At 46.7% G+C, this 12,693-nt stretch overlaps 1 protein-coding gene across 1 annotated transcript; it reads right to left on the bottom strand.

The window, feature by feature from the left end:
- Positions 1-2,858: 2,858 nt before the first annotated feature.
- Positions 2,859-7,442, bottom strand: CLDN1 (claudin 1; the record flags this gene model as incomplete). Its single annotated transcript, XM_009874118.1, has 4 exons — positions 2,859-3,732; positions 4,234-4,318; positions 4,769-4,929; positions 7,407-7,442. Coding segments are annotated over 4 exons (445 nt in total), but the record flags the coding sequence as incomplete, so codon positions are not given.
- Positions 7,443-12,693: the final 5,251 nt, after the last annotated feature.

Here is a 12,693-nt window from a genome sequence, read left to right as displayed (position 1 = left end):
ACATGATTGTGCATGAAAGGCAGGAGAAAAGAGTTGGAAATCTCCCTCCCTAACAGTGTGAAAGGGACAGTTATTCTAACTCCCTTGAGACACCAGCCCTCCAAGTTCCTGTCCCCATTCCTGCATAGTAAGAGAGGAGATACTGCCTCTTGTCAACCACTGAACTGGAATTAGGATTGTAAACCATATGAGATTATGTTTACTCCCAAACTTCACCCTTGGCTTTCCAGCCAGCCTGTGAGCAATCCACAAGCCCTATCCAAATGAAAGTTTGGCTGCAAAATTTGTCAAATTAAAAGTATAGCACAAAACTAAGCTAGTCTCTGGCTGTTTACTCTGTGCTGGTCTCACACACAGATCTGTCTCTCTCACAGTAACCTAGCATAGCACCTGAGAAGTCCTACTGGCTATTTTACAGGTAGGATTGCTTTCCTTCCCTGTTCTGCCCAGGAAACTTCAGACTAGAACTTGCAAAAGTCCTTGGAGAGGGAGTGAACATGAAAACATGGGAAAAAAAACCCCACATCAATCTTAGTGGAAATCCTTGAATAATTAACAGGTTGGAATAAGAATGACCATAGACCCCGAAGTATGTCAGGCAACCAGCCTGCTCCAGGCACTGCAAGCTCACTCAGCCAGCCACATGCCTGGCCGTTTTGCTCTGCCAGCTTTACAAGACCTAATTAGCTCTATTCGTTTTGTTTGTAATTACAAAAGCAAACAGCCCTCAGAGAGAGAGGGAATAGAGGAGGCAGCAACTTGACTGACCTTAGGAAGATGTTTTAAACAAAAGGCTTCCCGCTCAGATGAACTTGAAAATATAAGAGGGATAAACCCAAGAGTCCTGGTGAAAGGAAAAAGATTTCCAGGCCAGGCAGAAGCAAGGGGGATAGAGCATTACTACCCTGGGAAGGCACCAGTGCAGGTTAGAAGACACCACCCTCAGCTGGAACCATTCTCTACCTGGCCTGCAAAAAAAGTGTACCTAACTGGTTGTACTTATTGTCACCGCTAGGAGATGAACAGTACTCTCCCAAAGGGGCGTTAGATCAAGATGGATCCTTCCAGGGCCTATCTCTTCATAATCCTGTTTACCCAGAAATGTCAAGGAATTGCACATGAGAGAAACATCAAGGAATTGCACATGAGTTAAGAGACACATAGATTGGCAGGTCTCTTCCTGCTCTGAAGGCAGAGCATGTCATGCAGACATCCACAGCCTGCACATATCCTAGCCCGGATAAAGCTACAGAGCACAAAGCAACGCTACAACACAAAACGCTCTCCCAGGAGTGCCTTGGCTCCACACCCCATCCCTCCCCGATTTCTGCAGCTCCCACTCCCCTGCATGAGAGCCATCTGCCTTCCCCCTGCCCCTTCCTGCTCCACCCAGGGTGCAGCCTGCGAGGAGCAGACCTTCTGGTTCCTGGGCTGCAATCACAGCAGATTACTGGGTGAGTTTCTGCCAGAGGCCACAACTCCCTGACTCACTGCAGAAGATCCGTCCCCACCTATGTCTGCTATAGATACACACAGCTGAACAAGCTCCATGCTGGCAGGCAAGCTCTCAAAAGCCCAAGCCCCCCTCTTCTCTTCTATGCACACTGTCCAAGTTCTGCTCAAAAAGACAAGAAATGAAGTAACACAGTCTGATTTTCCTTAAAAAAGTCCATTTATTGAAATTTTTTAAACACTTTATACAAGTTCCCAACACAAGCATCTGCTCCCTGGCTCAGGGTTAATGCAAATACACACAAGCACAGACTTCAACAGCTCTTTAATGTGACCCAAACTGCTACCTCCTAAGATAAGGTCTCGTGAGGCAGTTGCCGTGCACAGGCAATTCCCCGTGGAGAAGTGGAAGCCACATGACCCAGCTCCAAGTACAGGCCAACATCAACTGAAGCCTGAAGCAAATGCTCTGCTGGTTTCTTTCAGTAATTTTGAATTATGTTACAGAGTCGGGTCATAGGTACAAGGCTTACACAAACCACCACCACAGCTGTGCACAGCTCAGCCCTAGAGGTTCTCACCGTCTACAGAAGGAAATCAAGAAATCCGATGCCTCTGAACACATATACAATTATAAAGCCTAGTCAGAAGCAAACAGTTTACTTCTGTAGAAAAAGCAAGGTTGAGCTTTGGAGAACTGGTACCATCCTTCTAGGAATTACAAGACTTAACTCCAGCCAACTTAAGCCAGTGTTAGTCAAACACCAGGTGACTGACCGGATGTTTCCAGTGGAAAGGGTGGGAACCTTTGATGTGCTGCATTATTTTTAATTTTTTTTAGATATGACTTAATAGGCAAGGATGGCTTTATATTTAAAATGCTAGACTCTTCCTATTTGGTGAGTGGATTAAAAGAAAATGCCATAACCTTTGGGTCAGTTTTCTTGGAATTTGCCTTCATATCATCACTGGAAGTGTTTACAAGAAGAAAGACAGGATCAAACGGCAGCGTGTGAGGTATCCTCAGGGAAACATCAGGGAGCGGCAGTGCATTCAGTGTGGTTTAACACATTTAGCTGCATGAGGCAAACTGAGATCAGTAACTAAGCCCAAATGAGAAAGACTCAAGGAAAGACGAGAGTGTTTATTAAAAGGTGGCCTGTAACAAACGCGAGGGCACGAAGCTTCAAGCTCAGTTAGGTACTAGGGTGGGAACATGGAGAAACAATCACCAGCAGCACACAGTATCTAAGGACCAAGAGCAACAGCCCCACCAGAGACACCCAGCGAAAACAGAAGGCAATCGTTTTTCTTTAGCTCTACCCTGGCACCAGAGAAACCTGCAGCTGCTCTCGGAGTCTGCTAACCTCTGTAGTCAATTTTGCAGGCATTTGCCTGAGCACAATCAACTTACAAGATCTTGGCAAGAGTCGTGACATACGGTTAAGCCAAGCCACTTTACACTGCATCTTCTGCTGGCCAACAGCACGTGCATGGACAGTTACAGGTCTCAATGTGTTAAGTCACAGCAATTTAATTGTGTCTGACCCTTTGTCATGTCAATCTGCACATAAAAGAAGGTGCTAAAAATGACACCAATAAAACATTACAAGAGCATTTTAGATCTCTTCAAACATTCCTACATGTAGTCTTTTCCCTAAAATTATGTTTCCCCTTAAGCTATTGGTTTCATCACTTTGTATATGTGTTCCTTTAACTTCTATACACACCACACTGGGCTCTAACTTAATGGGATATGGGACTGAATTGTTACCATCTATTTTTTTTTTAAAAAAAACAACTAAAAAAGCACCAACATCCATCTAAAAAACAGTATTGTTTTTCCCTTTTACTCCCAAATACTAAACTTAACCCAAACTTGGAGGTTTCATATCTTTCCAGTGGCAATACCTATGAACCTAGGCTAGCCTTCCTCCATGGGCTGGGAGAGAAAGGAGAAGTTATGTCCAGTAGCAAAGAGGATTACAAAAATATACACATTTTTGGGGAGAAGAGGAAGGCAGAACCTAGAGTCTGAACTCTGCTCAGGACAGCGGCATTGTAGTGTCCTCTCCATAATGCTTTCACTACCAGTGCTAGCGGCTCCTTTTGTTTCATTATACATAATCCTTTCCTGTGGAGGGGGCATTTTTTGGATAGCCTCGGGTGGGTGGATATGAAGTTTCTCTCCGTGGACAGGAGCAGCAGAGGAAGGCTCCCCCCAGGATGGCCAGAGAAGCAGCTGCCCAGCCTATGAAAAGAGCTGATCCAAACTCAAATCTGCAGGAGAAAGAAGGAAGAAAGTGAATATCACAAGTAATGCCTCTGTATTACAGCATTTGCATGTCACACAAAGCAGAGGGGAGCTGAAATTGGGATGGAAAGTGGCTTCCTGCAAGGCAGCAGTTTGGAGCCACCTGAGACTCAGCTGGCCCTGAAAGCCCAGAGCTTTGTACACTGGGTTGGACCAGTCAGTCCATTCATCCCACACAACTGCAGCAGGGCCAAGCTCTGTGTAAATCAGGCCTTAAGCATTTAGTGGAGGAAAAACATAGCCCACAGCAGTTAGGTCTCTGGCAGTGATGCTGCTTTAAAAACAAAGCCAAGACTTATGAGCCACATAGATGGGATTGGGTCCTACTGCTCTTCCTGCACAGTTTGAAGACAACCTAGCTAGCTCAGGAAATTCCCTTCTTTGTTTTTGAGGCCCTGCTAGTCAAAACTAAGTCCTGTGAGCAGCTGTCACGCTATACCAGTGTGTTATATCAAATAGGTCAGTACCTGGTGTTGACAGGGGTGAAAGGGTCATAAAAGGCTCGAGCCACTCTGTTGCCATACCATGACGTGGCCACCAGCGCTGCCAAACCTGCACATGAGGGAAACATAATGTTATGACTTGTTAAGAAAAAATAAAAAACAATCAACGAAATCACTGCAAAAATAAGTGTGTGGCAGAACCAACATCTGGAGTGATGTTGAGCTCGCCACCCTGGGATGTTCCGAGCTGTTAATTTTGCTCCCAACCAGCAAGAAAGAAAGGATTTGAGGCCACCCACAGTCACACTGTGAAGCAGGGTGTACAGGTCAAACTCAGCTCTGCTAATAGAGATGGAAGGCACACAGTCCAAACAGAAAGTGTAATGCTGGTGCCAGGAAATCCATTTGATGGCACAGTAGCTGCTGGCTGAGGCAAAGTCCAGTAGGGAATCCCCAGTCCAAAATGCTCTTGGAGCAATGAGAGCAAGCCCTCCCCTGTCCTCTCACATCCTATGCAGGATAAACGCCTTTTAGAAAATAGCACATTTATGTTACCAACCTGCAATGATGAAGATCACCCCACCAAAAACAGCCATCCGCATCTTCTTCACCTGGTCATCTTCCATACACTTCATGCATTTCATGCCAGTCACAGCAACAAAGAGAGCAACAAGGCCCAGAAGTATTGCAGCCACCATCAGAGCCCGAGTGGCCTGCAGACTGCCTAGAAGACATTAGGATATTGATTTACCACAAAGGAAACTCAAGATATAAATACAAATTCAAATTACTGGGCTCAGTAATCATGTGTTGAAATCCTCTGCTCCTTGTTACATAGGATACAACCAAGCAAGACATTCCTTCTTAGCTTTAAGCTCTCAAAGACTGTCATGCATCAGGATCAGAGGACTCAGCTTCTTCCAAAATGCATGGCAAACAAGGGCATGCAGCTTTCTGCAGGAAATGACCTGGGAATTGCCCTCAGACATCTTTTGTTCCTTGAGCATTTGAATCCCAATTGGAAGGACATATCTGTTTATCAAAAGAAGTATTCAGATTTAGGCTCTACCTTGACAAAGCATTTAGGCACATGTTTTAATATGAATAGTGCCATACATATGAATGTCCCACAGCAGACACCAAGGCCCCTTTATAGTGCAACACTTCCAAAACCTGTCTTTTAAACAAATACCTCAGTGCTGATTTAGATTTTTTTTTTGTGCTAAATCCTCAATTTAAGTCCCAGAGGGTACAAAAATAGAATTGCAACAGAAACAGGATTTTCCCAGCCAAGCGAAAAATAGGGAGGATTTTTTTTCCCTACCTAAAATATTTAGCTTATTAGACTCAAAATATATTCAAATGTTTTAAGAGCCTCTTGTGCTTTTGAAGAGTTGGAGCATGGGGTGATGTCTCCCACAGGCAAGGGTTGCATTTGCCTGGATTCTCAGCAGAGTCAATGTATTTTATCTGAGATTTGGTTTTATATTGACTTATCTGAAGGCACAGACACACTAACCAACCCTATGTACATGAGCTACCGATTTTATTTTTTTCTTGATTCCAAAGAAGAAAGTAATGATATAAGTCATTACTGAAACTCGGGTGACAAAACAACTGAATGTAACAGTGATACAAGAACCTGAGCTTGATTGCCTGGCTGTTTGAACAGCATGGATTTTAATATATAGTCCTGTTAAGATATGGGAACAAACAGGGCTGGTTAATCAAAGGAGCAAGCTCCCAGGAGCATGCTGTAACCAAAGCACGTGTCCCTGGAGACAGAAGTGTATAGTGGCACATGTACAGGTTCAGCAATTAGAATCTGTTCGCAGGGCCGGAGCTCGCCAGAGCGCACTGACTGCATCCTGCTAGAGCTCTGCAAAGCACTTCAAGCTTGGCCAACTACAGCTGCAAGATTTAAGCCACCAACAGAGCACCTGCAAACTCACCAGTCAGCACTGGCCTGGTGATCCCATCAAAGCCTGTCTTTAGCTCAAGTCTGAAGCACCAAAAGGAGCTCAAACTTGATCTGATACTGGCCAACAGGGCAGCACAGCCCACACACTTATGCTCTACAGCTTCTTTACTACACCTCACCACACCGCTCCTTTTGCAGGGAAATACTTGTGACTCACACCAACAACAGGCTATCAGGCTCTAGTTCTGCTTTAAAACAGATCTGGCTCTCCCTTCACACGCACATCCTTATTGTTCCTTAAACCAGTTGAAAACAGTACGATAAAAAGGCAATATTCACAGCAATAGGAAGTGACATGCTTTCATAAGAAGATTCTTGGCTTTCTTGAGGAAAATCCCACAATCAGCTTGGCTAAATGTCATCTCTCACTTCCATCAAAGGGGAAAGGTGACACATCCCTGTATCACTCGGGCATTAATCAAAGCCCATCTGGCTGCATTGATTGCAGAAACCCATTCACAAAGCCATTTATCACTTTAGCAGAAATCACAACAGCAGTATCCAAACACATTTAACAGATTTATCTCCAATGTCAGAGATTGCACTGTAAAAATAATTTATAGTTTTCAAAAGTTATGACAAGTTTCAGAAAGGTTACCACCTTTTCAGACAGGTTACCACCCAATCAACTAATTCAGCTGCCCTACATTTAAGGCTGGCTAAGTTATGCTTTACAGCAGCAGTGCCAGAGAGGCCAGTGGCCAAACACTAGCTCATGTTTTCCATGGGAAAAGACATTTTCTGCAGAGGTACAAAATCTGTTTCATCAAGTCTACAGTAAATTGGGCTTGGTCTTACTGCAGAAGAAATTATAGGAGAGGGGTTAAAAACAGTTCTCTCATGAAGTTGAAGATAACATTTATCTCAAACTAGAAAACCAGTTAGAAGAGTGGGAAGAGACCTCTCACCTTCAACCATGGTACTAAGGGACAAACAAAGTAAACTGCTTGACAAAGTTTCTATGACCTCAGAAGACCTAGCAATGAAACCTGGTAAAATCGCAGGATGTACAAGTATGAACTGGATGCACACCACCACAGCTTTGCAGAAGCAGCTGAACAAAAAGCAGCGTTGTGAGCATTTCCCAGGGCCACCCACTCTCAGCAGCAGACCCTGGAAGGAGATCTCCTGGTGTCCTCACCACTCTGTTACTCGTGGCTCCATGGCATTGCAGGACAAAAGCATTTAGGAGGCCTGCAGTGGGTCAGAAATAGACCTCCCCTTTATCCTAAGAAGTTTTGATGTGACATGGCTTTATTAGACAGTTGTCCTCCCCTCTGCCCAGCCTGGATGCCCTGTGCTCAGCACGGCTGGGAGAGCAGTGCTTTTGTCTTCCTACCGCTTTTGCAATATGTGCAGTACATCAACTGCGGTTAATCATCACACAAGCTATTGGTTATTATGTACACATTAACAACTGTGTGTAGTCAATGGCAGCTGCACATCCAGAGGATGAGAAAGCTAGTTTAATAATAGTTCTGTTGCTTACACGGGCCTTTCCAGGTGCTTTAAAAATCCCCAGTGATTTAAGTATAATATTGTCTTAACCTGCTAAACAGGACTGGCTACTGACAACAAGTAGTAGTATTCCACAGCAATTTAACTTTACAACTTCTATCGTATTTGAGAGAAACAGGATTTCCCTCACGCTCCTTGCTGCTGCAGCTGCCTCCCTGACAGGAACAGGCAGTGCGATGCCTGTAGCCTCCCACACGTACACCTCGGCTGTCGGAAAACCCAAGCTGTCTCAGGAGCCCTTGGGGAAAAGACAGTCCTGAACACGGTGAGACAAACTGGCCTGGCACCCAACCTCAGCTGTCAGGTGGCATCAGTGTTTTGTCAATATAAACCACTATTGACAAGCCTTTTTAGTGCTGGTTAGTACTGAGAGAACTGGCCTGAAGGGCCTAGAGCAAGAAATCAGCAAGTGCTGAAAAAGAGAGGCTTAAAACTACTGAGGATGGTAAATAACTAAGGTCAATTCCACAAGCCATAAAATACTGTGTAAGTCTGCAGAAATGACACAGCACCTCACACCTGGTCCACATCATTAAATCTACTTTTTAAAAAAATATGCTAACAAACGGTTCTGAGTTACTGTTATAGGGTTTGGACACAAACTACAATGATGCACTTTATCTGAAGCATGCATAAGACTTTTTTTCTTCCCACAGCTATCATTACTTGACACAAAAGTAATTGCTTGCAACTGCTTAGTTGTAAAAAACTACTCTACCAGCATATGTTTGAGGCTTTTTCTCTGTCATCGCATTTCCTTATTTATTCTGTTTGTCATCTACATTATAAGAAAAACTGTTGGGAAAGTGCCATGGGATTTTTGTAATAGCTGTTTGTAATGCAAAATTGCAGTAATGGCTCTGCATGCGCAGATTATTTTCTGATAGGGATGCTCCTTGACTGGCTTGTTTGTATTTAAACTACAGACTTTGCCCTCCCTTCCCAGGGGCCTCCACACGATGACAGAATACAGGTGAAACAGATGCGGTGCAGCTTCTTCTAACCTTTGCACGCTAAGTTCCTCAGGAGTTACAAGCACCCTTGTAGCCTAAGAAGCACGTAACACAGTTCACATCCAAGAGAAGTCGGCAGCCTTCAAAGCCTTCCCAGTGGGGTTTCATGAAAGCTGAATTTCCTGGAAGGAGTGGGATACAAGATTCTGCTGTTTTACCCTGCCAGCACATCCAAGTTACTTTTGAGCAACAGGCAAGGGATTGAAGATCTGAGCAAGCAGAAATGTCTTCAGAGGTAGCCAGCAAGCATCTCACACTTTGCAGTCTGTCTGGACCCAGAAGCCTGCTAATGGCTTGAAGGCTTTCAACTCCCTTATCAGCCTCCTGCAAAGACCCTGTACAGCCATCACCATCAGATATTCCAGTCTGACCTCCTCCAAAGCATCTCCCCACAAGTCTAGAAGACTGTACTCAGGAATTTGGGCAGGACACAGACTCGTGGTCGGGTTTCTTGCCAAAATGGGAAGCCCTTCCTGCATGTTCAGTGCAAAAGAAGCAAGGTTAGTAGGTGACAGTGGCCTTGTACTCTGCCTACCCCAAAGCAAATACGGTTCAATGCCCTCCTGAAGTCACTGAAAGCAGCAGAGGAAGCTTATCGGCAAGTCAAGGCAACTAACAGTACCCCCATTTCCAGATTCCTGGGCAGAGGAGACCCGGGCAGCCCGTTTTCCCATGAAGCATGGAAATTCCCTTACCAGGAGATTTAGTAACACATAGTAACACTAGCTACTAAAGCAGCTTAAAAGCTGCTTGCAGAGCAATAAAGCCAGTGTATTGCAACACATTCCCATCCCCTTACAGACATAACACAGCACCACACAGGAACAGCCTTGGTGGCATTCCAGGTAACCCTCTACCTTCTCAAAGTATGGCACAAATAAGACTGTTTTATCAGTTGATCATGATTTTTCATGAGGAAGGAACAGGGATTGAGAAACATGGGAGCAAATTAACTCTTAACCCACATGAAAGCACAGATACCAGCAGGTTCTACCTGCCTAGTCCAGATCTAAAGATGGAGCGGTGACAAACTATTTGGACACATTTGTCCCTCATGCTATAGCTTTGTTCCTCCTTGGCCCACCATCCCAAATCCCCCACCATCCCAACAGAGCAGCCGTAACCTGAACATGAACCCTTCTGTCCCCCCCATCAATCCTCTTTCCCAGCTGCTGGAACAGGCTCAGCCAGGGTGGTAAAGATGTAGGAGGCAAGATTTCACATTTCAGTGATGCTGTTTGACCCAGAGGGCATCCAAATCCTTGTTTATTTTCTGGGCTAGGGCACAAAGGCTCATTGTGGATGTACTAGGTTTGGTGATGAAGTGGTAGATGAGTCTCAGCTTGTCAAGCACAGAACCTCTCCCAGTAAAACCAAATAGAGCGATGAGTATCTTCAGCTAAAACAGCCTAGACAAGACCGGGAACAAGCTATTCTCTGAACAGGAGAGTGTGGTTAGGTGGGGCTGAAACCTTCCAGAGACAGGTACCAGAAGCCCTTGTCCCTCCTGCCTGAGACCATCCCCGAGACCCTGGAGGAGCACAAAGCTAAGCTAAGCTCCATGGACGATGCTGGAGGGCTACAAGAACAATGCTGAGGCTGCGCAACAAAGCCTTGTTGCAAGGGTGGCTTTTGTTGCCTCTATGTCTGCTTGTGGCCACGCACTGCTTTTCATGTAAGCCAGCAAAACGCAGCCTTTCTATTGCCTGAATAGGAGCACTGACATAAGCCCTCAGCTGAACGCAGCTGCGGGAGAAGTGCCAGCATGGGTGCGCTCCAGCAGCATGGCCACACGGGAAGCCAGAGGCCCCTCAGTTGGCTAACGGTGCTCATCAGCTTGTGCCAACCTCATCTCTGACCTCCAGCATCAGTCCAAGCAGCCAAACACTGACACATTTAGAGGAATGGCCGTAGCTACCAGATATGCAAAAGCTTACTGGCAAGGCTCTCCAGCATTCCCACAACCATGAATTACTGCAGGTGCAAGAAGGCTCAGTCCTTTCTACAGGTACAAAAGTAATTACAGATCTGAGCCTCTCCCATCAGCATGTGAGGCTCTGACGTGTGGCTCAGAGCATTCAGGGCAAGCAAAGTTCTGGCAGAAAAGCGCGGCAAGGCAGAAACTTTTATGCCCACACAGTTGTGTCACCTCTGTGACACAATGAACGCAGTAAGGGAGTTCTTACTGCACAGCTGTACCTGTCCCAGGGTGCAGCTGCTGAAGGGGGTAGAAGTGGGGCTTTTTCACACTTCCACCCAAAACAGCAGGGGTATGGATGGGTCTTTTTCACATCTCCACCCCAAACAGCCCTGCTGTTCCCTGCCCAAGACTACGTGGTTGTAAGACCATGAAAGGAGACCAGGCAGGAAAAAACCCAACAGGTAAGGTGTACATCCCTAGGCACGATTTACTTTCAAGCAGGAAAGGCACAACCTAAGCAAGCCGGGGTACGGAAGAACAAGTGCTTTAGCCAGTTCTCACTGGCTTTCCCAGCGAGGAAAACACCCTCTGCTATTTCCATATTTCTTAGACTTCTTGGGAATCTTCAGGCAAGCATGCCCTACCGAGCCAGGGGCTCTGTCGGAGCACAAAAGGCCACTAATAGCTCAGCCTCTGCCCCTGGCACCTCAACGCCTCCCTCCCCCGTAGCCCTGGAAGAGAAGAGCCCTTATTGTTTGCGAGGACAAAGGTGAGGGGAGCGGCTGGTTTGCAGCGCTCAGCCATGAATGGGCCAGGTCTGGAGGTCCTGGGGCAGGTTTTTCAGAGTCTGTTCAAGCCAGGCTCCGCATCGGATTCTGCGGGCAGGTCTCATTTACAGCACAATAGGCTGCAGCCGCACGGCCCACCCCCCCCGGGCAAGTTTACTTTTCGCAACCCACCCAGGGGGCGGCTGGAGATTCCTCAGCATTGCTGGCATCTTCACCCCTCACCCCCAGTGCGAGATAAGAGGCTTGAAGCTGAGCTTATACATAATTACTACTCAAACCACCCCAGCCTGTGTGCTTAGCCCAGCCCTGACCATCCTCAGCCCTGCACCTTGCTAGCGCTATGTGGGCGCACCACGCTCCTCAGGAGAGCGATTTACCAGTTGCAGGGCCCACGGGCGTTCGGGGCGAAGGAGCAGAAGTGACTGATGTGGGCTAGCAATGGAGGTGCGGTCCGAGGTGTCCGGCTTCACTGCACTGACACACAGGAAGGGTTGGTGGCAATCTTAAATCGGGGATACTCCCAAAGGGTCCCCAGCTAATGTGAAACTACCTGCCCAATCCTTTGGGAAAGAAGGTGACCAAGGTGGTAATTATTTTATTAATTAGGGAGGGAGAGGGGTTAAGGTGTTCCAGGACACTGCTGGACTCGGAACGAGGGGAGAGATAATGAAAACTGATGATATTTTCTTTTTTTTTAAAAAAAGCCCTCTGGGTGTCAGCCTGTTATAAGCTCCAGCGCTCTGCAAACAGCCCTCACTGGGGCTCCAGCTCAGCGTGACCGCCCCGAGTGACACCCCAGCAAGCCAGGCTGCAGCTCCCATATGCATGAGATGGCTTCACCACCCCAGGACAAGGGACTTTGAGATTGCCTATGTGTTACTGCTCTGCCTCAGAACTACAGGTTGCGCTACCTGGGCTAGAGTCCAGCTCACCTGCCAGCCCTTTGCTCAGAAGCCCCACGGGAGCAGCAACGACTTGCCCAGAGAACAAAAGACCAAAACAGTCAAACGCAAAACCAAAAGGACCCGTGCTCAAAAGGACCATTTCAGCACCGCTGATGAACTTTGCTTCCCGATGAGCCACGCTCAGCGACGACAGTCCCTGCCTGAGCTTTTACAGCCAAAATCTTGTTCGCAATCATGGCGCTTTCCCGAACACACGTGGAGAATCTTACTCCTGCTCCCGGGGCCGTTTTGGGGGGGAAGGACAGCCAGCGTGCGGGAAGGGGGCTTCGGGACTGCTCGGGCTAACTCTTCCTCCCCG

The sequence above is a fragment of the Apaloderma vittatum genome, unplaced genomic scaffold, assembly GCF_000703405.1.
Source record: "Apaloderma vittatum isolate BGI_N311 unplaced genomic scaffold, ASM70340v1 scaffold35307, whole genome shotgun sequence".
NCBI lineage: Eukaryota > Metazoa > Chordata > Aves > Trogoniformes > Trogonidae > Apaloderma > Apaloderma vittatum.
The sequence above is the reverse complement of the archived record's forward strand: the minus strand, read 5'-3'. Positions and strand labels throughout refer to the sequence as shown.